Source organism: Cricetulus griseus, chromosome 8 (assembly GCF_003668045.3).
Source record: "Cricetulus griseus strain 17A/GY chromosome 8, alternate assembly CriGri-PICRH-1.0, whole genome shotgun sequence".
NCBI lineage: Eukaryota > Metazoa > Chordata > Mammalia > Rodentia > Cricetidae > Cricetulus > Cricetulus griseus.
The window spans coordinates 52,291,825-52,318,594 of record NC_048601.1 but is presented as its reverse complement, the minus strand read 5'-3'; the positions used below and the strand labels follow the sequence as shown (position 1 = coordinate 52,318,594).

Here is a 26,770-nt window from a genome sequence, read left to right as displayed (position 1 = left end):
AAAATGTGCAGCCAAGTGCTTTTAGGTAAATGCTAATTTTTTTTTTTGTCAAGATTTTATAAAAGGGCTTTCTCCTGAGTTGTATCCAGAGCAAATGTACAGAGCAAATGTATCCAGAACCAAACAAAATGTAGCCTAATTAATCTTTTACTGTTTTCATAATTCTCCATTTGTTTTCCTTTTTCTTCCTTCCTTCCTTTCTCTCTTTCTTGATTTTAGCTCTTTGTTTTAGTCTTCTGCCACTGTAAAACCAACCCTAAAAGCGCCTTGACAAGAGATGGCCTGCGTCTTTGACAAAAGAGCACTGGGCAGTATTGGAAACCTGACTCAGGAAAAGTAAGGCCCGAAAAGCAAATGCCCTGCGACCTGCAGGAGAGGAGAGCAAAGCATCTCAGGTGTGAACAGCACTAAAGAAGGGTGTGTCCTCAATGCTCCAATACCCAGAATTTCCCAGTGATTTCTATTTAAAAAACAGGCAAGGCATGCTTGCATATGCCTGTAATATTAGCCCTTGGTTTAAGGCAGGGGGATTTTGAATTTGAAGCCAGCTGGGACAACAGATAAGACTCTCTAAAACAAACTCACATTTCCAAGGATGGGAATACCAAGGTTCAAGAGTCAGAAAGCATCTCCCAGGAAAGTGTTCAAACCCTAGAGTGGGTTCTGGGTAGCTTCCAGGACCATCCATGGGGGTATGGCTGGGCTGGCATCAGACCGATCTGCAGCATAATTTCCATTTGGCCTGTAGTCCCTAGGCCATCAGGTGTCTGCCTTCTAAGCAGACAAGAGCTGCCACCTGGCCTGGTGGACACTCACTTCACAGCTTCTCAAATGGGAAGAGGTGGGAAGCCTCTGCAGCCCGCCTCTTCCGGGTCATCTTAGAGTACTCAGGCTTCTGCTCTTCTTTAGCTTCTCGGTTTTGAGGCCAGGAGGCAGCCAGGACTCTTGCTGCTTCTGCTTGTGAGCTGGTCCCTTCCTCTTCATCAGAAGAGAGTCCACCTCCTGCATTTGCATGGGGAGCTACTGCCTCACTCTGCAGGGGAGACAGTGGAGGGGCCACAATTAATGGCTGGCTGACTTTAAAAGGCGGCAAAGTTCCCCAGAAGAACCCAGTCTTAGATCTAAGCCCCTTGGAAGACAAGGGTTCTGGGTGGTGCTGGAGAGTCCAGGCAGCCTTACTGGCCATCCCCAGCCTAGGAGCTCACCCAAGCAGGTACTTAAGTGAGAACTGCTAGTGGAAAGAGGGTGCCCAGGTGGGCAGCTCAGTCCAGGGGAAAACAGCTGCTGCTGTGCCTGTCCCCTCACTCCCACACACATGCATGCTATTTTCAATTGTTCAGTGCTCAGAACCAAACTTCAGCACTAAGGGATCTGAGGCGGTACCCCTGGAGGCTGGCTAGGCTAGCTGGGGAGAGGGGTCCTGGATGGAAAGGAAGGCAGTGTACTACGGGTAGCCCAGGAGCCAGTGAGAACAAGCCAGATGAAGGGGTCCCTAACAGGATTCAAATGAGCACATGACTAAGGTGTCTTCAGCAGGCAAATAGGCAATAGGAAGGGAGATAAATCATAAAGGGAAAAGAACATTTAGGGCACTGCCTGATGACTCTGACTTAGTACCCATCACACAACTGCTCCAGGTTCTGCCTGTACAGAGATGAAAACCCTCCCACAACCCAGCACTGTAGACAGGCTGTAGGTGTGTTGAATGTGCAGGCCCAAAGCTGGTTACAGTACTGGGAATCCTGGAAGCTAAGAGGCAGACACAGAAGGCCCAATACACCTAGACGGCCTACATGGACCTCTGCAGCAAACTAGACCAAGCACAGGTGTCCAGGTTAACAGGGCACAGGGCAGGGCAGGAACAGCTAGCTGAGGCCAATAGGCAGGCTTCCTAATATAAAGCCACCTATACTGTGATGTTACAGAATCTGGGCCTGTGACTGAGTGGTAACCAGGCTGTTTTGTCTACAAAGGCCCCGTGCTGACCTTGGCCCCATATCGGAGTTGCAGCCTCTCTCTGATGAGCAGTCCTCTGACCAGCAGCTTCCAGTTCCCCAGCACCCGCTTTTCCTTTTTCTGCAGGCAGAAATAAAGGGAGGAAAGGTGAAGCCAGGGCATCATCAGAGAAAATGTTAAGGCAGAGACTAATGTTCAGACTTCTGTCTGCAATTCAGGTTGGAAGAGTCTTCCTGTCTGGGGAGATGCCCAGTGGTTAAAGATTTGCTGCACAACTCTAAGGACAGAGTTTGGGTCTCTAGAACTCACATAAATGCTGGGTGTGTGGCAGGCCTGCCTGCAATTCCAGCCTCAGAGGGTAAATACAGGATCCCCAGAGTAAGCTGGCTAGTTATCAGTGGCTAACTTCCTTAGTGAATAAGGTGGTAGAATGACTGAAGAGGATTCCAGATATTAACCTTGGGCCTCCACATACATTAGTGCACTAACCCCCCCCCCACACAAGCAAGCATGCATGCATACACACACACACACACACACACACACACACACACACACAAGCACGCATGCATGCATACACACACACACAAGCACGCATGCATGCATACACACACACACACAAACACACACACGCATGCATACACACACACACACACAAGCACGCATGCATGCATACACACACACACACACATGCATGCATACACACACACACACACACAAGCACGCATGCATGCATACACACACACACACACACACACACACACACACAGAGTCTTCCATCACACCAAGTCTTGCTTCTAAGCCATGAGTCAGATTTAGTAAGTGACAAATGTAAAAGCCATCAGTAACCAAGTCTTTTATAACTAACACTGACTAGACGACAGCAATCAGGTCTAGGACCTGGGCCTTCCAAGTCAGAGCCCACAGTCCCTGAGCTTGCATGCAGGCAAGTAGGGGACAGGGCAGTGGACATGGAGTGTGGGAGGGAGCTGTTTTACCCAGCACTAACCCCTGGAATGCCCTCCACCAAGTCAGAGCACCAGAAGAGCTAACACACAACAGACTTTCCCATCTTCTTCCATGATGCAGGAGTGGCCTGGACAGGAGACCCAGCTGGAACTTGCTGCTTTCCTCCAAGGCCCCATTCACACTACTGACCTCCTTCTCCTTCTTTTCAATGATGTCCTGTTCATTCTCCCAAGCAGCCTGCAGCACATCTTTGAACTCCTCACAGACAATGTAACCATCAGTTCTGTTGGGACAGTAATACAGATGAGCTCCCTGAGCTGCCACCTACCCTACCCCTTCTTGTTCAGAAGCCAGTGGCCCTTTCTGAGTACTTGGGGCCCTGATGGACATTCCTGGCCAGCAAGTGACAGATGCTACCCATGCAGGAGGCAGGATTGTGGGAACCTGTACCTTTTCCTCCACAGCCCTTGCCTGAGTGCTAGAGTGAGAGAGAGTCCTCGACCCTAGTCCCCACTTCACACAGGCGCACTCAGGAACCAAGAACACTGATCATGGTTTGGTTCCAGCCTATGACCAGCACTAGGGGGCAGTGCTTCAGTCTACAAGTACCAGGACACTCATTGCACTGGGTCTGCTGCTTCCTTCTTGTTAGAAGCTGTGACTGATTAGGAGATAAGGCTGACTTTAAACCCAGAGACAAATCTGGAAAATAAGTGCCACCAGCCTCAGCCTCCCCACCTGCCACCGAAGGTCCCTCACGCACACTGGATGGCAGTAGCCTCCATGGAAATCGAAGCCAGTGATGGCCTGCACGCAGTCGATGCCTAGCTTGCGGGCCACACGGTGCAGGTTGGGTAGGTTCATCTGGACACAGCCGATAGGCATCATGCTGGGCAGGAAGAGATACACGTTCCCAAACTCATTCCGAGGTACCTGCAGAGATGGGCATGCCAGGATGTAGCTGGATGGAAAACAGGGCAGCCTACTCTGACCCCCCAGAGCCGTCCTTACCTTCCCGTCTACAGCCACAGGGGGCTGATACTCTTCTGTCTGCCAGTGACCATAGAGGGCCAAGTCATTGTAGTCATGCAGCTGGGGCTCCGAAAGCCGGGCTTTCCGGGCACGGTTGGAGAAGCCTTTCACCATCTACTCCAGAGGAAACGGCCAGGTTGTAAGAAAGGCTTTCTGCTCTGGGCACTCAGCCCACACCAGGCACTGAGCGCTGTCATTCTGACACAAGTGGACCCTCACTAGCTAGCTCCTGTTCTCGGTGCTGCCTCTTTCCTTTAGGGAGGGGAGGGTGAAACAGAGCTTCACTCTGTAGCCCAGGCTGCTCTCCAACTCCTAATCCTCCTGCCTCTGCTTGAGTCTGGAATTACAGGCGTGCCATCATGTCTGACATCCATGCTTCATACTACTAATCTCAGTGAGCTCAAGAGGTGTGGCCCTCTCACTATCCTCTCAACTTTCCAGAAGTGCAACAAGTGACACACCTAAAGCCACAGCTCATGAAGGCTTTGAAGTTCTGTCCTAAGTTCTGACTTCCATTACAATGAAAAAGTGGCCTCAGAGATGAAGTGACTGACTTAAGGCACCATGGCTTATAGGTAACAAGAGCCAGGATTTAAATAACCCAGATAACTCCCCATCTCTGTAGAGCGCTCAACAGCTATCTACCCTAGTGTCAGCTGTGGAAAGCAGTGTCTGGTCAGGACCCCCAGTGCACAACAAATGCCTAGCAGCCAAGACCTAGATTCTTCCTAAGAGTTAAGGGGTGAAAGGAGAGGAGTGGCAAAACGAAGTTGCATAACACAGGCAATGGGCTAAGGATTGGTTCCTGGGCCTGGGCACACAGGCTGTTCTAGCGTAGGGGTCAGGTTAGCAAGCTTTGCTGGTAAAGGGTTACAAGTCGCCTCTCTCATCCTTTAATTCTTTTCCTTTTAAAAACTTTTTAGCAAACCAGCCAGGCAGTGGTAGTGCACACCTTTAATTCCAGTACTCAGGAGGCAGAGGCAGGTGGATCTCTGAGATCGAGACCAGCCTGGTCTACAGAGAGAGAGAGAGCTCCAGGCCAGCCAAGACTACACAGAGAAACCCTGTCTTGGGGGAAAAAAGAAAACAAAACACGTTTGAGAAAACCACTCTTTAGATGAAGAGCCCACCGAAGGTACTGAGCTTGGTATGGTCCAAGCTACATCTTGTACACCCCTGTGCAGGTCTAATCCTCTAGGCATAACCTCTCAACCACCCCTGTGGGACTCCGCAAACTTTTGGTTCTGACAGTCTCCTAAAGTAGCTGTTTGCTCTGGGTAGGTTTTACTTTAACCTGACACAACCTAGAGTCACCTGGGAAGAGGGACCTCAGCTTGAGAATTACCTTGATCAGACTTGCCTTCAGCCATCTGAAAGAGATTGTCTTGATTGATGACTGATGTGAGAGAGCCCAGCCTAGAATGTGTGGCACCATACCCGAGCAGGTGGGTCTGGACTATGTAAGAAAGCTGGCTGAGCAAGCAAGTAAGCAGAGTTTCTCCATGGTCTTGAATGGAAGTGGAGGCCAAATAAGCCCTTCCCTCCTGCAACCTGCTTCCGATCATGGTATTTACCACAGCATCAGAAAGCAAAGTAGGCACTGTTCACCCAGCAGTGTTCAGTGAGGTCACTGTGCAGCTCTTAGATGTCCCCGACAGCAATCATGGGCACAGACGGGAAGAAGCAGTGCTTGCTGAAGTATGCTATCTATTGTATGACTAATGATGGGACTAGTCTGAACTGAGATACTGAAAGTTACATTCAGAATTACACATAAGGACTAAGTAAAATTTAAGTATCTTGCCGGGTGGTGGTGGTGCATGCCTTTAATCTCAGCACGCGGGAGGCAGAGGCAGGCAGATCTCTGTGAGTTCCAGACCAGCCTGGTCTATAAGAGCTAGTTCCAGGACAGCCTCCAAAGCCACAGAGAAATCCTGTCTTGAAACTTCACCCCCTCCCTCCGTGCCCCCCCCCCACAAAAATTAAATATCTCAGACATTTTTTCATATTTATATACTTATAACACATTGGAATGCTATTTTGAATGTATTTAAATATTTTTTGTGGTTTTTATTTGTATACTAAAAATTGGGGTTTTGTGCAGTGGTGGCACTTTGGAGGCAGAGGCAGGTGGATCTCTGAGTTTGAGGCCAGCGTGGTCTACAGAGCTAATTATAAGACAGCCAAAGAAACACTGAGGAACCCTGTCTCAAAAAAAAAAAAAAAAAAAAAAAAAAATCACTTTTTGTTGAGCGGTGGTGGCACACATCTTTAATACCAGAACTCAGGAAGCAGAGGCCAGCCTGGTCTACAGAGTGAGTTCCAGGACAGCCAGGGCTACACCAAGAAACCCTCTCTTTAAAAAAACAAAAACAAAAACAAAAAAAGGGGGGGGTTGTTTTGTTTTTCAAGACAGGGTTTCTCTATATAATAGCCCTGGCTGTCTTGGAACTCACTTTGTAGAACAGGTTGGCCTCAAACTCAGAGATCTGGCATGCCTCTGCCTCCCAGGTGCTGGGGTTAAAGGCATGGGCCACCATGCCTAGCTTTGGCTACTAAAAATTATAAATGCCTGACTCTTACTGTAATTCCACTGGATAGCACTAGTCTGGGAGGGAAAAGGTGGAAGGCAGATCCCAGCAGGCCTCTGGATCCAGCAGGAAGCTCCATGCACCAAGCCACTACTGGTAGCAGCCATTATTAAATCCTGCCACCACTTCCCACCAAGCTGAGGGCCCACCACCAGCTCCACAGTTCCAGCCCCACCAGGGTTCTGATCCACAAGGACTCTGCTGTATTCTGACAAAGAACAGTAAATGGGCATATAATGGCCATTGTGCTCTGCTATTGTGATTGAGCCTATGACTGGAGGAATGACTGTCACACTTTGCTGATTTCATGGCCCTCATAGGTACTGACCTAAAAATGTCATAGAGTCAGAGGCAAGTGCTAAGAGCAGGGCCTATAAGTCCTGCTGAGCCCAGGATGTTACTAACTGCAAGGCCTACAGGCAAATCATATCCTATCTGAACTTTAACTTTCTCATCTGTAAAATTGACATCACGGTTTTGACTTCTAGGATCACTGGAATGCAACAGATCACATATAAACAAAATCCTTGGTAAACTGTCATGCAGGGTAACCTCTCCATGAAGCAGAGCTTGGACCTCAGAATAACCCAGCAATAACCTGCTGACCTTCAAGCTCATAGCATGAGTCTCCAAGCTACTTTCTGGCCTACAGCTCTTACTTGGAAAACCTATTTCCTAAAAATGCCTCACTAATAATTTACATGCTTATCTCCTCAAACCCTGTTCAAGGCAAAGAACAGGCTATTTCTGGCTGCCTATCTGGGCATGCCTATCCAACAGCACTTCCTCACTAGACCTCTCCTCTCCAACTCTTGCTGCCAGCAAGATTTCTCTCCCTGCCCCCTGCAGGAGGCTCACTGTTACCTTGTAGGGCACTTCTCCAAGCCGTACCACTCTTGCTTGCTTCAGCCATGTGTCCCTGGAGTGCAGAGTATGCACACAATCCCTAAGGGGAGACAAAGGACATACTCAGTGCACACTGTAAGTAAAAGGCCTCTCTGGGCCTCACCTGAGCTTGTATGTAGCTGCTGTGGGCACAGCCCTGCTAATTCTCCTCTAAGGCTTTACCTCCCACCTGGAGCAGGCCCTTCCTCTACCACACTGGCTATTACCAGTGACTTCTGGTGAGGACAGTGACTGGCACCATTGTGCTGGGGTGGGGAGAGGTGAATGGTGTGGCCACTGAGCAAACAGCTCAGTCATTCCCTCCAAATTTCTGTAGTATGCAAAGCATGGACTCAACTAACGCACATAGCAGCATTGCTCCCAACAGCCTAAAGGAGGAGCCTGAGCATCCATTGACATGAATAAACAAATGTGGGCTCTCAGGCAGGGAATACACTCAGTTTTAAGGAAGGAGAGGTCAGGAAAATGACTCAAGGGTAAAGGTCTGTGTGACTCCCCAACAGGGCTCCAAGCAGGACCTGCTCCCCGTCAGAGGGCTTACCCATGTTTCTTTTCTGTGTCTCTTGTTGCCCATTTATTTAAAGCAGTCTCTATTCTTTGGTCCTTGCACTTCAGGGTTTCTAAAAATCCCTTCTTTCATTTGTTTTCTACTGCTATTGCTCAAAATCGCTGCTTCTATCTTTCCCCCTCAGCTCTAAATTCTATTCATCTTTCTTCAGTTTTCACCTTGTAAATATCGTACATTTGTTTTTTATTTACAGTACTTTTTCTGGTGGCTTCTTTTGCCTGCAGTATTCAGGCATACACAGAGTACAACTTTTCAGCCACTCTTAAGGACACAGTTCAGCAGCACCAGGCACACTTACTGTTGTTTATTACAGGGCTTGGCACACCTGTGAGTGTGCCCTCGACTCCTTCCTTTCTCTGCTTTGATGTGCATTAGCTAAGAGGAACACTTCTTATGGCCTTATATTTTAACAGACCCACATTTACATAAATTTCCCCACAGCTCTCTGCGCTTGGTCTTTTGGTACATGTTTTGATTTGTGAGCTCTGATTTCTTCTTCACAGCACACACATACTGTGGCTCACCCCTGAGAATTCTGTTAATGGCAGAGCCTATGCAACAGGTGCTATCCCAGCCCACCAGGAGGACAAGGCAGATGCTTCACACACCTGGAGTAGACAGCTTCTCCCCGACAATACCCAAGGACTGCAGCTGTCTCAGGGTAGATGGCCTGGAATTTCAAGAGGTGGCGCTTCAGGGCATAGAGAGGGTGGTTCTTGTATGTGCTGATGGAGGTGGGCAAAGGCTGGTCCAGGTGCTTCGCCTGAAACTGCAAAGGCCAGACAGACATTGGTGAGCAAGCTCCTGCACAAGGAAGGGGTATGAGCGGGTTGCTATACATGAACTTGTTCTAACAACAAACAGTGGAGTCCAGACCGACTCATCAGTGAATTGGTGACATTGCCAGTCACTGTGGTTGTGGGGTGCACCAAGGATCAACCCAAAGCCAGGAAGCACTAGTAGGTGTGATGTGCACCAGCAGCAGAAAAGCACCTGTCTCCAATCCTTAGACACCCTAAGCCTTAGCAGACCAAGTCCACTCTACTACATATCTTCAGAGGAGAAAGCGCCAACTTTTATACCATAAGGCCTGACCTCAGTGACACCGTCATCTTACAGCAAAGCAGGTTCAAAGGCTTACAGCAACCACCCTGCAGCTTTTCTGAGATACACACAAGTCTTATACTTCACTAAGAATTCTGGTTATTAGTAGGAAATCCCACTGCTATAGAGCAAATGCTGTTTCCTAAGCTGGCTTAATCTTTCTCTTGGCATCCCTTCAAAATACCAGGGAGCTCTTACAAACTGGCACCACTGTGTTGGTTGTTGTTTTTGTTTTCCAACTTGACACAAACCTAGACATATCTGGGAAGAGGGAACCTCAATTGAGGAATCGCCTCCATCAGATTGGCCTATTGGCATTTCTATAGGACATTTTCTTGATTGCTGATTGATGTGGAAGGCCCAGCCCACTGTGGGAAGTGCACCCTGAGCGGGTGGTCCTGGAAGGTATAAAGGTAGAGCTGAGTGTGAGCATAGAGCAAGTCAGTAAGCAGTTTCCCTCCATGGTTCCTGTCTCTGCTCCTGCTCAAGTTCCTGCCCTCAAGGATGGACTGTGATAAGGGCAGATAAGGCAAATAAACCCTTCTTTGCCCACATTGGTTTTGGTCAGTGTTTTATCATAGCAACAGAAAGAAAACTAGAACAACCATGGAGCAACTAAGGTAGAGACTGCTGGCTGGGCATCCTGACACTTCAGTTAGGTATAATGCTACTTGCAGGATTCCCATTTAGCCTGTCAGCACTATCCAGGCAACTCAACATGGGCTGCAGCATACCCCCTAAGGTGACAACCTCTGGCCAACGTGGTGAGTTCTCATGCAGAAATGCAGAGTTCCACCCAACACAGGGGCTGCTGTATATGAGCACTTTGGACCCTTTCCTTGCTGCTAGGATTCATTCTTGTCATGTCTGCGTTACATTTTAGAAGTCTCTGCTTCTAGAAGACATCTGCTTTGCCTGACTTCTTGGTTGGCTAAAGAGAGTTCTGTGTTCCAAGTCCCTCCCTTCCCAGGAGACACATTCTACTTGTGAGAGGTGGATCTGTGAGCTGTGCATGCACATGGAAGAGGGAGTGGCCACACACAGATGAGTTATCCTCTCTCCCTCAGTGGGATCACAGAGCTTGTAAAGCACCTTCAAGCTCCAAACTACTAACAGGGTAATAACTAAAGAATGCAGACTTCACAAAGCCCTGGGTTCAAAGCCTAGCCATGTGATGACTTGGCTCTTAGAAGTCTTTTACTAATAAAACAGTGGCAACATCATAGCAGTGTGAGTGTGGAGAGCAAGTCAGTAAGCTGCTTTCTTCCAAGGTTCCTATTTCTGCTTGAGTTCCTCAAGGACAGACTATGGGGGGATTATGTAAGCCAACTGTTGGTGTGATAATTATATATAATCAAATAAATGGAAAAGTACAGATTTCTATGGCTAATATAAATATATAGTTAAACCACACTAAGATATCAGCATACTACTGGGCTTAGTTGTGAGCAGAAAAGGACAGTTTGATTGCCGCCAAGTGTAGAGCCTGGGCAGCCTGTGTCTTACCTCCTGGTCTTCCTTCTTCTCCCTTTCCTTAAGTGGGCTCTGATAGGGTCTCAAGGTCTCAGCCCACCACTCAGCGTCAACCCGGCATTTGCGGGTTGCGGTCATCCAGGCTGGGTCATACCTCTGAGTGACATCTCGGACCCAGCCATCACTATCAATGCCTACAACATAGGTCATGGGTTTAGTGGCATATTTGTAACATGTTAGAGGCTGGGCCACGACACCATGCACACAGTCCACACACACCCACTTTGCCTGTGGCTCACAGAACACCTCCAGCCACTGGTTAACACCAGCAGCTTTCCTATCTCCTGTCTCTTCGCCACCACTGGAAACCTTCTTGCCTCTCTTACTGCCTGAAGAGCTTGAAGATGCTACTGGAAAGCCTGGTGGCTGATGCTTGGAGGCACTCTTGGACCTGGCCTTTGTCCTCTGAGGAACTGGGGTCCTTTTCTGCTTTCTAGGGCTGGGCTTATGCTCCTCATCAGAAGAATGCTGGCCTTCGCCGCTGGAGAGTTCAAAATCAGAGCCACTGCCGTCCTCATCACTCCCACTCTCCTCTTTGTAAGACACCTTGGCAGCCACCCGCCGCTGCCGGGCATGAGCACGGCTCTGGGTTTTCGGCTTGGTTTCCTCTCCCTCACTGCAGGAGGGCTTTCTCCTCTGCCTGCTGTCCACAGCCTTGCTTTTCTTCCCTCTGGTATTTGCCTTGTCACTGTCCTCAGAAACCGTTTCCTCTTGTTTGATTCTTTTGCTGGTCTTGGGTCTGTTGTGGCTTTCTAGAACTTGACTGGAAGGTTCTGAAGAGCCTCCAGGACTCTCTAAGGATGTTTCCTTGGAAGATTTCTTCCCCTAAAACAGTAAGAAATTTTGGTACTCCTGGGCATCATGCTGTATGCCTGCAATTCCAGTATTTGAGGTGCAGGGAGGATGATCAGGAGTTCAAGGTCATCCTCAACTTCAGTGACTCTGTGGCAAATTGAGCTACATGAGACTTTCTCTCAAAAAAACAGCAGGAAAGAGATGAGGGAAAGATATATTAATTTTGCTGTTCTGTCTTAGTTTTCCATAATTTAGCTAACTTATGATAATCAACCTCCATTATTGCAGGCATTAGATGACACGACACCCCAGTTGGTAGCACTGACACCCTTCCTCACATATTTCAGAAGGCAGAGTCATTTACCTATCAGCCCTCCACTATGCTAGTGAGGATGGGCAACTCTCTACTTGGTTCACAGGCTAGCAACAACAGCTCAGTAACCTGCCCTCTCAGATGACTCAGTGCACCCCAAGCTCAGGGTGCTAAACACTCACTAACACAGAGGATGTGCAAAGCAGGCTCAAAGGAGTCCAGGCTGCATGAATACCAACTCTTAAAAACAGGACATCATTAGGCTGGCAAAATAGCTCAGTGGGCAGCACTTGCTGCCAAGCCTGACAACCTGGAAAGAAGAGCCAAAGTCCGTAAGGTATCATCACACACACACACAAATGTAAGATCAATATAATAAAAAATGGTAATGGCTACTTTTCTTTTAAATGTGCAATTTCCTCACTCTTTTCTGGTGGCAACTCCTTTTCTTTAGATGATCAAGAATCTCACCTTTGTCACAGATGACTTCAGTGGAATGGGCTGTAGAGACAACACCAGTCGGGTGAGCAGTTGCAGAGCCCGAAGAATCAGAAGAAATATCTATGATGACAAGACAGAATAAATGTAACTGGATAGTGTAAGGAAGCTAACCCAAAGAGCTCTGCTGCTTAGATAGGACAGAGTGGAAACCACCCCAGTACAGGGCACCAGCCCTGGGGACCCTGTTGTAAATGACACTGCAGAGACCCAGGTCACAGGAAAAAAATCACCATTTTCCTAAGCAGGATTACACATAAATATAAAGACTCTCTGTACACTTGATAGCAAGCACCTATCACTGGCTACATGTTGTCAGAGTCTCTTTCTGCTTACCTATCTTTTGACTGGCCTGCTATATGTGTTATATGTGCATTTAAAAGAAAAGTAAAATGAAATAGTCAGGGAAGAAAATGTGGAAATACAGATGTCGCCAGGTTACACATCTGCTTTCTCTTTTCTACTCCCCACAATGAATCTTACCTGGAGGTCACAGCTCTGACCTGTGAGGATGGGAGCGTCTCCCTCAGGGATAAGCCTCATGGTGACATCAATAATACATTGCAGCAAGGTCTCCCCCAGACCTCCACACTAGCTCCTGACCACTCTCATCAGTTACTATAACCCCCTGCTGAGAAAGTCAGAGGTGAAGACTGGAAATAGGAAGGTAGGCCATCTCAGAAGCCATGTGACCATGGAAAAGCTACCTGTGACTTCCTTTATCTGGATTTTAAAAAAGCCTCATGTAAAGCAGCAGTTATGTGGTGGTGGCACACACCCCTAACCCAGCACACAGGAGGCTGAGGCAGAAGTCATGATTCTGGGCCAGCTTGAGCTACATCAGAGACCCTGTCTGAACTAAGCAAGAGCTGAGGGAAGCAGCCCTCAATTCCCTGCCTCTAATCCCTGACACCTCCCTGCAAACTTGTGAAGATCACCAAAGGCAGAGAAAGACCAAGAAACCATCCAAACTAGAAGAAATTAAGGGACTCAACAAACTCAGTGCAGCGGGGTCTTGGCACAGGAAAAGGCAAGGTCGGGTAATGTCTGTAGTCTGGCTGGCAACACTGCTAGAGGTAGAGTCTTCGTTCCATGGAGGAGGGCAGGATAAACTATCACGGGCCACTGGCTAAGTGGTGTCTCCACACAGGCTTTTTTTTTTTTTTTTTTTTACACCTGAGGCAACCCCTGCTTCTCCTTCCTCACAGCTCTAACAAGCTGATGAGAGGGTAATGAGGATGACAGTACCTGACATATTATTACATTCTTCAAAACCAAATCGAAAGAGGTCTAAGGAAGCCAGGCATTTGGCCAGACATGCAAATGCAAAGTCCGGTCTCTGTGCAGGTAACAGGCATCCTCCAAGGATGATGACATATTTCATTCTGTTAATGAGCAGTGCCACCTGAGGAACCACTTACATGAACCAACTCCTCCTCATCCCTCGCAGAGTAAATGGCGATTCTCCTCTCCAAGGTTGTCTGCAGGCTGTCCTGCTCACTGGCTGAAAGATCCTCATTGACTGTGAAGGTTCCAATGAACCTGGGAAAAGACCAGGTACTTCTCTATAGAGGGGTCAAGGTGAAGGAGAAGTTCTAGTCTTTTACAGCCAACAAAACCAACAGCAAGCTATGGGTGTGTGTGTGTGTGTGCGCGTGCGTGCGTGCGTGCGTGCGTGCGTGTGTGTGTGTGTGTGTGTGTGTGTGTGTGCGCGCGTGCGTGTGCATGCCTTTAATCCCAGCACTCAAGAAGCAGAGGCAGGCAGATCTTGGTGAGTTTGAGGCCAACCTAGTTTACAGAACGAGTTCCAGAAGAGGCTCTGAAGCTACAGAGAAACCCTGTCTCAAAAAAAAAACTAATAAAAAACAAAACAAACAAACAAACAAACAACAAAAAAGCCCAGCAGCAAGTGACTCTTAGACTCACCTACCTGCACTGGCTCTTCTCAGCCCAGCTAGCTAAAGCTGACCATCACTGAAAACCACCTACCTGGGCACCCTTTCCAGACTGCCCACCTGAGAGAAGCACCCTGTTTCCTGCATCCCTTTGCCTCAGAACTCCTCATACTCTCCTAAGTATGCAGTGCATATGGGTCTCCTGCCAGCCCAGGCTCTCTTCTAGGCCAATGTCATCCTAATGCTTCCCTCTCCTCAATGTCATGCCCCCTCCTGATGCCAACGGACCACTATAGAACTGGCCTGAACCAGATCTGGAAGACAGTAGACAGCCTTACCACTTCACCAGGTTTGAGAGGAAGCAGATGTCCCTGTCTTTAAGTGGCACCTTGGTAAAGCGAGTTGGGATGATGGAGAGGCCAATGGCCAGCAGATCCGGCTGGCGGCAGATGCTATTCCGATAGAAGCCACTGGCCAGCAGGCACAAGAGGTGAACCTGTGGAGTGGGGAGGAAGAAGCCAGCATGGAGGGAGAGCCGAAGATAGCAGGGATAGTGCTGCCAAGTTCATATGCTGTGTGGACAGGAAACATTGGCTATGCTTCTACACACAGCAACTACAAAGGCTGGCATCAGCCATATCCCAAGGCTTTGTGTCTCACTCTCTTCTCACTCCCTCAAAGAATTCATCAGTTCAAAATAAGAGCTTTTCCTCTTAGCAACAATCCCTTTTACCAGCACACTACAGGGTTTTCAGATGGAGCATCACACCCCCTGGGTCTGCTGCAGTGAGGTCAGCAGGGCAAGTGAGTGGAGGCAGGCTGCTCAGAGCACCAACTGGAGGCCAGGCATGAGCCACCCTGCTCATCTGAACCCACCCCTCCAACCTCAAGCTCACCCTTCACCAAACTGCTGCAATGACAGTAAGGCTGTCTACTCTTTCCCACCTCCATATAAAGCTGTCTACTCTTTCTACCTCCTCCCCTCAGCACAGCTTTCTCTCCACACCAAGGTGAAAGGAGCTCCACCTAGACACCTCCCGTAAGCCCGGCCTCCAGCATGGCACCTAACTTCCTGCAGGCCTGTCACCCCTGGACCACTCTTCCTGCCTTCCTTGCCGTCACCTTGTGCATGTTCTCCTGAACCTCCTTATTGAAACGCTTCATCATCCTCCGCAGGTACATCTCAAGCTCCATCTTTATCTTCTCACTGAAACACAGCGAGAAACCCAAGACTGAAGCAGGAAACGGCAACTCCTCACCATGGCATGGGAGCCACTTGCCCTGTTTCCTATACAAGGCTGTGCCACTCAGCCAACTCAGCAAGCAGCCCCCATCTGCTCTGGGGAGAAGAGGAAGCCCTGTCCTGAGTGAATGTGTGCTACTGATATGGGCATGGCCATATCAAGGATCCCACAGCCTGGGAGTCATGGGAAAATGGCAAAGCTACACCTTGCCCATGAGACTCAAAGAAATGGCAAAGGCTTCACCTTCCTTGGGGTGGTATATAGCATCCACCTTCCTATGGATGTTAATAGTGTATGCCGGAAATGGCCACCTAGCTTCCCACCATGTTTACTGCTCCCCTACAGAGACTGCTCCTACTGAGATGACCTAACCCTGCTCTCTTGATCCAGCTGTACACCATAAACCCTGCCTCCTTGTTTATCTCTATGTAATAACCCTGCCTTCCTGTTCAACTCTACATAATAAACACACTGAGCTTCTGAAGGACTGAGCTTTCTCTGTCCAAGATCCTAGACCATCTGACCAGCTTTCTATCCATGTGTCTGTCATTTCTTCATTTCTTTCTTGCCCCAATCTGGTCTGTCCTTGGAGCCGTGCAGGAAGGAACACGTCCCACCTGCAAACTGCTGACAGGGTCCTGTGCAGCCTTCCCTGGATGCAGCATTTCCCACCTGTAAACCCACTCTTGGACATTGTGCAGCCTATACCAACTCCTTCCAACATGTTATGCCTCACCCACAGGCCTCAAGTACCCTTCCTTCAGATTCCCAACTGACTTCCTCCTCATCAAAGCACCACACTGATTAAATTAAAGGAGGCATTTACGTGACTGTTCTGAAAAATCTTTCACCCATCAACCTTCAGGAAAGCCTTGCACTTCCTGAAAGACACAATGCCTCCCTCCTCCCTGCCTAACAACACAAGGTCCACTCTGATGGACCTTGTGTGCTCCATTTTCCTAGGTCACCAGAGGCTACAGAGGAACTGAGCACCCTGGGAAGGGTGGGTGCTCCTTCCATAGTGGGCACCATCTCAATTCTTGTAGTGATATGTGGAAGGAGAAGTGTGAGTGCCATATCAGCCAATAGGGATTCAGGTCCGCCACTCTCTGGCTAAGTGGCTTCTGGACTGTCACTTAAGCTCTCTGAGCCTCTCATTTATAATCCTGCTCTGAGGGTCAGGTAAACTAATAGCTGAACAAAGTGCTCAGTCCTTGGCATGCACCTCCATCTCCCAACCAGACAGGACACCCTTTCCGTCCTACAGGCAAACTTAGGCTCTCCCCTGTGGCATGACCACTCTGACGTGCAAAGGCTTTCTCCATGTAACTATTGCCTGTTTTCAGGACAGGAGCACAGAAGCAGGGCCCAGCCTACCTTCTCTTCCGTGCCTTTGCCTGCTCCGGTGTTTCAATTTCTATCTCGACTGCCTTCACAGGCAGGACAGACTGTGAGGTGGAAGGATTTTCTCCCGTGTCCAGCATAGGCTCAGTAAGTTCTAGCAACAGTAATTTTAAAAGTTAATAATAATAATTGGGGCTGGAGAGATGGCTCAGTGGTTTAGAGCACTGACTACAGAGCACCTGAGTTCAATTCCCACCACCCACATGGTGGCTGACAACCATTTGTAACCTCAGTCCCAGGGGATTCAACACCCTCTTCTGGTTCCACAGGCAGCAGGCATATAGTGCACAGATATATATGCAGGCAAAACACTTATACACATAAATTAAATAGTAATAATAGCTAATAGACGGAACAATATCAGGGTTCTGCTGTGAAAAACAAAGTCAGGAATAGACAGGGAAGCTCCTGAGTTTCCCCGATTGTTTATCTGACAAAACAAGAATATTCTAAAAAGCAAGAGGCCAGGACTTTTCAAAGCAGGCATTGCTCTACAAAGCCAAAGCAGAAAGAAGGAAAAAGAAAACGCCAAATATGGTGGCACACATCTGTAATCCCAGCACTCAGCAGGCTGAGACCAGAGCTCCTACGTCCCATGTTAGCCTGGACTGCATAGCAAGTTCAATAGTAGAGACCTCACCTGAAAAAAACAAGGGCTGGGGCTGGCAAGATGGCATGCATCCTGATGACCTGACTTTGGGCTGGATCCCACAAGGTGGCAGAAAAGAACTCTTGAGAGCTGTCCTCTGATCTACACACATCTCTCTCTCTCTCTCTCCTCTCTCTCTCCCTCTCTCCTCTCTCTCTCTCTCTCAGACACACACACACACACACACACACACACTCACTTACTTTTTAAAATCAACCCCCCCCAAAAAAAAACAAGGGATAGGAGTGGCAGTACTGTGGCAGAATACCTTTCTAGTATTCCTAAGGCCATGGGTTTAATCCCTAGCACCACAAGTAATTAATTAAGGCAGTACATGGTGGGAGTTTTAGATTAACAAAACAAAACAAACTACAAATGCATAATTTCTAATATGGACCTGGATTAGAAAAAAAAAAAAAAACAAAACCAACAGCGCTCTAAAGGCATTTTTGTGACAATTGAGGGTTGTTTTTCACATTTTTAAGTGTGATGAGGTTGTTCTGCCAGGTAAGATAGAGCTATCTTCTTAGGAAAGGAATGCTGCAGGGTTTCTGAAACTCATTTTCAAATAGCTACAGATAGAAAGACACATTAAGCTGGATGGTGGTGGCCCACACCTTTACCCCCAGCACTCAAGAGACTGATCTTGTTGAGCTGAAGGCCAACCTGATCTACAGAGCAAGTTCTAGGACAGGCTCCAAAGCTACAGAGAAACCCTATTTGGAAAAACAAAAAACAAACAAAAAAGAAAAAAGAAAAAAGAGAAGAATGAGGAGGAGGAGGAAGAGAAGGAGGAGGAGGAGGAGGAAGGAGAAGGAGGAGGAGGAGGAGGAAGGAGAAGAAGAAAGAAAGAAAGAAAGAAAGAAAGAAAGAAAGATTAAACATAAAAGACAAGGTATACAAACTACTCTCATTTCTTGGTAGATTTGAACCTTGTCAAAATAAAATGTTGAGGGGATGGACATGCCTCACAGAAGGAATCAGGGATTAACATTAGCTACCACCCCCACAGTGAGGACTTGGGGCTCAGGCCTACTGTACCTGCAGACTTTCTCCCCAAACCCTGCAGCCTGAATGGGCACACAGTTCACAGTCACATACAGTTTACAGAATGTTGCCAGTGAAGAAATCTGACTCAGACAAGCAAAGAACTTGCTCACACAGCGCCATGTGGGGTAGTGCTGGGCTGGAGTCAGGACTGCGAAACTCTTCCAGCTGCACTTCCTCCAGCACGGCCTCTGTTTACAGCTTCCTTACCAAAAGCCAGAGGGAGACAACATAGAAGCTTCTCTAGCAACCCAAGGAATTTTGTTACTTAAAAGAAGTCCCTACTGCAACTGTATCTTGTCTTTGTTTCAAAGAAAAACAAGATTGCAACATGCGACTTGGCTCCCAACAGCAAACAGAGAATCAGTTTGGAAAACAAGACAGACACTTTACCTTCTACCTCCTCCCAGTCATCCTCGCTGTCCTCATCTTCATCACTGCCTTCATCCACCACCTCTCTCTTTGGATGCTTCTTTGACTTCTTACAGTCACCTGGAGGGTCCCTGTGTATGGATCAAAGATGCAGAAGACTCACATATCCTAGTGTCACACTCAGGCTTAGCAGAGCCTACAAGATTTCTTCTCTGTTGACTATTGCAATCATATCCTTGAAGGTGAGAGACAGCTGGCTCTCAGTCTTAAGATGTGAAGTGGGAAGAGCTCAAGTATAATGTTACCCTGCTACAAAGCAAGATTTTTGTTTCTTAAAACAAATCTAGAACTTATTAACTCACAATCCATGTGGGGGGAAAAAAAAAGCCAGGCTGTTGTGGCGCACACCTTTAATCCCAGCACTCGGATCTCTGTGAATTCGAGGTCAGCCTGGTCTCAAAGAGAGTTCCAGGACAGCCAGAGATGTTACACAGAGAAACCCTATCTTGAAAAACCAAAAGAAAAAAAAATGCTGTGCCTTGAATTGATGAGGGCAAAATTAAAGAAGCCGCATGGTCACAGGAGTCTCAGAAAGCTGAGGTAACTGCACAAATGCACATAGCTGGAGGCCAGAAGAAGAGAGTTCCACATCAGCCAAGCTGCCTGTGTACCAACTCAGAGAATGCTTTTCTCCCATTAGGAAATGTAGCCCAAAGGCACTGAAGCTGGCACAACTCAAACAGGACAAGTCAGGTGTGATCATGCATGAACCCATAAGCAGGACCAGGCTGGGCAGCTGTTAGTAGGGGAAACCCATGCAGATAAGCAAGGTAAACAGTTGCCAGAATGTTGACATATTTCTGCAGATTCACATATAAACCCCATCTACAGTTCTGGGTTACTTTTGGCTTGTATAAACATTATGATACTTGGTATCAAGAGGAAACAGCTAAGATTTTAGCACAGACATTTAAAATGATCTCAGTCTTGAGCTCCAATAACATTTTGGTTTTGTTTGCTACTTTTTCTCAATGTCATTGCAACAAAATTTCCCCCATGTAAAATAGTAGGAATGGTGCTAAACTACAGGTTGGACCAGTCAACCCTCAGGTGAGAGGAAAGGGGATCCAGAGCCTTCCTTGGTAGCTCTTGACCTATCTTTGTATGGATATCCCCAGAGACAGAACTCAACAACTGAGGGGGCAACCAGGAAGCAATATGGTGAAGCTGACTGCTTTCCCTGGCCCACTACTGCCCTCTGCTGGACTCTTCTCCCATCATCTACTGCAGGTCGGATTTATTTAGAAGCAAAACAACGTTACCAGCTTGCTCGGGCATGTTCTGTCCCTCATACTGAAATAAGAGTATTAACTTCCACAAAGGCATGCAGCATCTGGAAAACTACAGCCAAGCCCTAGATGCCACAGGCCCTGTGAACACAAATGAAGCTCACAGCTCTAGCTGAGACCCAAGAGGTGTGATTACCCTAAAGGGTAGCAAACCTGGATGCACTGTATTGTAGGTAACTGCCATCTGGCAGACATGTTACATACACTCTTCAACAGCAGCAGCAGAACATGGGAGCAGAAAAGACCAAGAGCTTGTGAAAACTAGAGCTGATGGCTTCAGACAAGCATCAAAAGAGTCAAAAGTATGCCAGGTGGAGTGCAATGGGGGGGGGGGAGCACAGTGATCAGTGCTTGCTTACGACACAGGAGGCCTTGGGTTTGATCCCCCAAACTGTGAATAAATAAATAAATAAATAAATAAATAAATAAAACTAAGAATGTGACCAGTGAATGCTCAAAGTCCAGCTGGATGGCAGTTGCCAGTGCCAAACACCAAGGTGGCAGGAAGTTGCCTCTCTGTTGAGTATCTGTGAAGTGGAAAGAGCACTGGACCAAGAATTGGGAACCTGAATTCTGCTCTTGAGTGTGCTATTAGCTAGCTGTGTAACCAGGAATAAAAAGCTAGCTGTGAGCTGCTGTGAAATAATCCTTCTGTACACTGTGAATGAACAGGTAGGTGGTCTTTATGTAGTCCCGACTCGATTAAAAATTAAGATGGCTTCAGAGTTGGAGTATGGCTCTCTCCTTCTCTAAACCCAAGCATATTTGTTAAAAGAAAATTCAAAGTCTCTGGCTCATATCAGAAGAGCCACATTGTATGGGACAGAAGAAAACTGAAATCTAGGGACTATTATATTGTCACTAATCTCTTACTCCTCAGATTTATTTTGACTCTTCAAAACTTTTTTTAGGTATACGTACTATCTCAAAATTTAAACTTTCTGTTTTGATATTAGTGATATTATAAAGTACTAACTAATTCTAACCTTAGGCTTCATGTAGCTTCTTATATGTGATTTTAGGCTTGAGTTTAAACAGCTATTTAGGAATTAAGCCTGGATATCCCAGATGTATTTAATAGGTTATGGCCCTTTAACCTCCCTAAGATTTACAGCATGTGACACTTAATATGTTTAAGTTTTCTTCTGAACAAGAAACATTCCCAGCAGTGACCACTGAAGTCTCCAAAAGGATGATGGGGCCCCACAATGACAATTCTACTTGAATTGTAATAATGCCAGTAAGCTGATAAACACACCCAAAGATTGGCTCTGGACTACAAACTGCTCAGGATAATTCCAAGGGAACCCTAGAGATGCAGTTGCCCCCCAGACATCAGGAAGTAATTTTAAAAATACAACACCCACATTACCAAGAGATGGGATGTATGGTTTTTGGTCTTTCACTGGGTTATGGATATTTGTCATTGTGTGAGGAGCATTGGTTACAAATTGTTCCTGGGTGTGGTCAAAAAAAAGGGGAGGCATAGATCTGATAGGATAAAAAGTTAGATTGTTGAATCTACTTTCAAACTAAAAAAGCAGCTACTAATCTTAAATAATATACATTGGCATAGATTTTGGTTTATTGATACAAATTTAAAGTTAATTTTATTATACTGTATGTATATTTCTACTCTTGTTTAAAGTATTGTGTTTATACAACTCATTTAAAAAATATAATATATAACTAAGAAACACAGATTAATAGTCATCTATAATAGCAAAACTTACAGTCATGTTAGCTATGTTTTCAAGGTCATACACAAATATATTTAGATAGATAGATGGTCTTCAAATACTTCAAAGACCTACAGACTATGCTACTTAATATATTTAATAACATAGGACTTTTTATGAAAGTGAGACACATCTGCTCCTGGTAACACCAATCTACTTCAGAAAAAATAATGGGCATCAAAGAAACTCCATATGAAGTCTATTTTCCTAATGGCAAAAGCTAGCCATGTGGGCAAAGAAACTACCCTTGCCTCAATTGCTGGCAATACACTATTCAAACTGGACTAGCAGGACACAAGAAAACTGACTGCCAAACTTTGCCAAGGTAAGACAGTCCTTCAGAATTCGTTGCTTCACAGGAACGTCTGTCAGAAATGCTAGGTGTACAGGCCAGAGTTGGATGCCCCGATGTTACAGAGGAACTTTGGGTGACTATCTAGGCAGCTTGATGTCCCTGTCATTAGGTGACATTTCATCCTTCTGGGGTCCTTGATGGAGTTAAAGACTAAATAGTTAAACTTATAGTTTTCTTTAGTCATGATAAAAAACAAATTAGGTGTAAAACTTTATAGATTCATCAAGACAAGACAGGTAATAGAGTATTTTCTCTAATTGTGCCAAATACAAATAGACTGGATACAGCAAATGTAATTCTCACTTGAGAACTGTTTTTGTTGTATATAATTTTCCTGTGTTAAAGTTAAAACCTTCCTTTCTAATTAGACAAAAAGGGAGAAGTGCTGTGGAATAATCCTTCTGTACACTGTGTGAATATATGTTGCTATGATTGGTTTAACAAACGAGCTGACTGACCAATAGCTGAACAGAATAAAGTTAGGTGGGAAAGCCAAACTGAGAATGATGGAAGGAAGAAGGGTGGAGTCAGGGGAATCACCAGCAAGACACAGAGGGAGCAGGAGATGAATGTGTCATGCTAATAAAGGAACTGCTATGTGGCAGAGTGTAAATAAAAAATATGGGTAGTTTAAAATGTAAGAGCTAGTTAGTGATAAGCCTGAGCTACTGGCCAAGCATTAGTAATTAATAGTAAGTCTTTGAGTGATTATTTGGGAGCAGCTGTGGGACAGGAAAACTCTGAGGTCTCCAGCTCCTGCTGGCTTGGCTCTATCTGGAAATGCTTAAAGACCCTCCTTCCCACATCCCCTTAAAGAGCAAAGAATGACTGCCATTATCCTCGCTTCTCTGATGGGAACAACTGTGGCTGGGTTCCGTGTTTGGTCCTCTCACCTGAAATCGTCCCCATCGCTGAGGGCTTCCTCCTTTGGAGCCTTGAGATTCTCAGATTTAGCAGTGGCTTTGGCCACTTTCTTTTTTGATGGACCCTTTGTGGGGTCTCCTGGATCACTGCAGGCTCTCTTCCGTTTTCTTTGCGAAACTTTGGAGAGAGGGCACTTCTTTGGGGGTTTCTGTTTCTCATCTTCAAAATCATCTAGGTAACAACACAGAGCAAGAGGTGACAGGTGGTTGAGAAGGTGGAGGCAGTGAGACTTTTGGGCAAGGCTCCCCAGAACCACATCTGTCATCAATCCCCTGGTCACCATCCTGTGTCTTAGGCAGCACACAGTACTCAACCTTTCACCTAAAGCCTTCTCTATGGTCACAATAAAAACCACACAAATCAAATGCAGAGCCCCATGTACCATAGGGAAGTGCTACACCCAGCTACACTACCAGAAGACTCTTTCTTATTCTACTTCTCCTAAAACAGAAACCACCCTATGACTAAAACTCTAAATTCCAATCTCAAAAGAAATGTAAGGGAAAAAAAAAAAAAAAAACCCCTCGAATCCATTCAATGACACCATGCTTGCCAACCACCTGCGAAGACCTAGTAGAATCTACTACTCAGGTGAGACCCTTCCAGTTCACAAACCTCTTTGCACCTTACTTTTACTATTTTCTTTCTACCACATTCTAAACCAAACTCTGCTCAAGCACACTGCCATTCTGGAGACCTAGGTAGCCGAAAGCTCACAGAGATCTGCCTACCTCTGCCTCCGGAGTGCTGGGATTAAAGGTGCACCACCAGGTTTAATTAAATCATTAAAACAAAGGAAAAATGGCATAATATGTTCAGTGTAAAACGTTGTTTTGGCTGAGTGTGAAAAAGCTCAGGCGGCAAGAAAATGGACCTCTACTCTGCAGTAGTAATCTTTAGATGGCAGAAACAGGTGACTTTTCAGCATTGTTTGCTGTTTATTTTTTGCAGGACGAAGAGGAGAAGGGTAGCCTCTCAACAAATCTCCAGAATAGTTTCCAAAATTAAGAGCATCTAGCATACCTAACCAGTCTCCTTGAGCTCAGTCATTTCAGCAGTTCAAGAATTAGCACTGTGGTTTCCTCATTGAGCTATGGAGACTTAAGGGCAGGTTATACATCTTCTCAGAACTCCCCAAGGCACTCAAGAAGAATTCAAATTCCTTAGTTTGATCTTCAGGCTGAGGTCCCTGCCCTGCAATCACCTCTATTTCCACAGTTCATCTCTTCATACTGTGCACAGCCAAGAGTCTTTAAGCATCCCATTCTGTGCATCGGACACCCCCCTTGTACTTACCACCTCACTTCCAATGTAGAGCTCAAATTGGCTACAGCACCTGGACACTAACACTGCCTCTTCCCAGACCTATGGCAGTCTGACGGGAGCAACCGGATTTACTCATCACCATGTGAATTTGCTTTTCTTTTTTCTCTCTTTTTAAATCTCATTATGTTAACATTATTCGCTTCCCCAAAGAATATCAGCATCCTAATAGCAGGAACCTTGCCTGCTTCGTCTACTAGTATACTCCCAGTACTTAGAGCAGTGGCTGGAAATCACTGAATAAATACTTAGAGAAACTAATGAATTTCCCAATGAAGACATTAACAGAGGAAAAAAAAAACATATGAAGAGGAGCCTATTGGACAACAAGGTAAGTGATGATGTTCTTTATTCCCAACTATCAAAAGGAGCTAAGCCTCATCTTCATTTGCATGCATAGGAGTGCTCCTCAACTTTTCCATGTAGAAACTACCAAACTGGCAGACGCCACATAGCAGATGCTCAAGAAATGTCTTAGCTTAGATGAGTAAATGAAGACGGTGAAGTTTCTTAAGTGTAGAGTAAGCTAAGGCCTCTAATGTTTAGGAAATATTACTGTTTCCTAGTGGGCAATGAATTTACAATCTGTATGTAATCCGATTCCAAGGTAGTAGGAGCTATGGGGTGGGTATAGGGGTCACTCAACTAGTCAAGTTTTTTTTATCTAGTTATTTTAGAAGGCCTAGATAGCCCTTCTCTAGCAGCATGCATTTGCATATTTAAAAAATGTTTTTGCAGGACAAAAGAGATGGTTCAGCAGTTAAGAGCACTTGCTGCCCTTCCAAGAGAACTCAAGTTCAATTCCCAACACCGAAATGGCAGCTCACAACCTTTTGTAACTCCAGTTCTGGGGAATCCAACACCCTCATCTATTTAACATCTGCAGGCATGGCCCACACATTGTGCACAGACATGCATGCAAAAAACATATGCATAAAATAAAAAAATAGTAAAGTGTTTTTTCAGAGATGTAAACAAGAGAAAGAACAAAATAGGTTAAGAAGGGAAATGAGCTTTGTTTTTATGAAGCTTACATTGTACTCAAACAATCAGAAATGAAGATGACTGTAGAATGATAGGTGAATAGGAACATCACTGTGATTCTGTGGTGGAGGATACCTAGGAATGACTACTTTAAGATGACCGTGGAATGTCTTAGACCTCAAGTAGAGAAGAAATTAGACCCAGCAACAGCGACGGAGAACATTCTAAGGCAAAGAAACATGGAAGGCCAAGCCTCCAGATAAATAAACAGTATATTCAAAGAAGAGAAAGGCAGTCACCAAGAGCCATCTGTAATCCCTGTGATCATGAGGATGAGACAGGAAAAACCCAGAGCTCTAGGCCGGGCTGCTGTTTAAAATAAGAATATCTGGAAGAGAGACATGCTAAGTGAGGTAGATGCTATACACGGAGAGCACACATCTAAGAAGGTTTTAAGTAAGAAGACCAAGGCATATGAAGTTTTGTTGTCGTTCTACATCACTTGGCTGCTGGATGGAGATCTGATGTAGAGGGGAACTCACTCAACTAGAAAACGACAGGAACAGGATACCAGCTATGAAATTAAGAGAATTAGGCACATATTTCAGTGACTCCGAAGCTGAACTGGACCTCCTGACGAACTAGCAGTTAAGAAAAGGCGTGTTTTAACAGGTGGGTGAAGGAGTGATTTATTGAGATGGGAATATTTTAAGCTTCTCCTTGGTTCAAGACCAAGGTAAGAAGCGCATCGCAAACCTGGGGCCGGAATTACAGTGGATGCAACTTGGAGAGAGATTCTCACACTACAAGGTCTCCCTCTGTCCTAGTTTTGGTGTCTCTCTGACACCGGGCAACAGGGAAGCTTTTTCCTGATCGGCCCTCAACACTTGCCAAGAGGCTGGACTTGGTCCTAGGGGTTACGGTGGGGTCAGGGCTGATGGTAGAGGCCCTCGGGGCGCCGCGCATCCGGCCGTGGAGACCTTCCGCCCCGCTGCCCGCCCCAGCCTCCGCCACCATCGCCTTGCGCGCCGCAGCCTCTCACCCGCCTCGCTCTCCTCCGGCCGGGCTGCTTTGTTGTTCTCGGCTTCTCGGCCGCGCCCCCGCCGCCTTCCTCCCGCAGGGCGCTTCGGAGCCATGCTGCCCGGCAGCGACACTCCGGGCTACCGCAGCCAGCCGGCCGCAGACACTCTCCGCGTGCTCGCCCCGCCCCGAGGCGGGCC

General features: G+C 46.5%; 1 protein-coding gene across 2 annotated transcripts; it reads right to left on the bottom strand.

Annotated features, from left to right (window-relative positions):
* Positions 1–19: 19 nt before the first annotated feature.
* Positions 20–26,761, bottom strand: Xpc (XPC complex subunit, DNA damage recognition and repair factor). Of its 2 annotated transcripts, XM_027428881.2 has the most exons (16): positions 26,593–26,760; positions 23,213–23,414; positions 18,898–19,007; positions 16,782–16,902; positions 15,283–15,367; positions 14,499–14,656; positions 13,687–13,807; positions 12,239–12,328; positions 10,633–11,484; positions 8,631–8,791; positions 7,413–7,494; positions 3,937–4,071; positions 3,689–3,858; positions 3,115–3,208; positions 1,987–2,076; positions 20–1,033 (listed from the first exon to the last, which is right to left on the bottom strand). In XM_027428881.2, exons 1-16 carry the CDS (start codon positions 26,684–26,686, stop codon positions 818–820), a joined length of 2,781 nt encoding a protein of 926 aa, XP_027284682.1. In that variant the 5' UTR covers positions 26,687–26,760; the 3' UTR covers positions 20–817. The 2 variants fall into 2 exon arrangements, with proteins under 2 accessions (XP_027284682.1, XP_027284683.1); XM_027428882.2 differs by lacking the exons at positions 20–1,033; positions 1,987–2,076 and having other exon boundaries at positions 3,664–3,858; positions 26,593–26,761.
* Between the last annotated feature and the right edge of the window lie 9 nt (positions 26,762–26,770).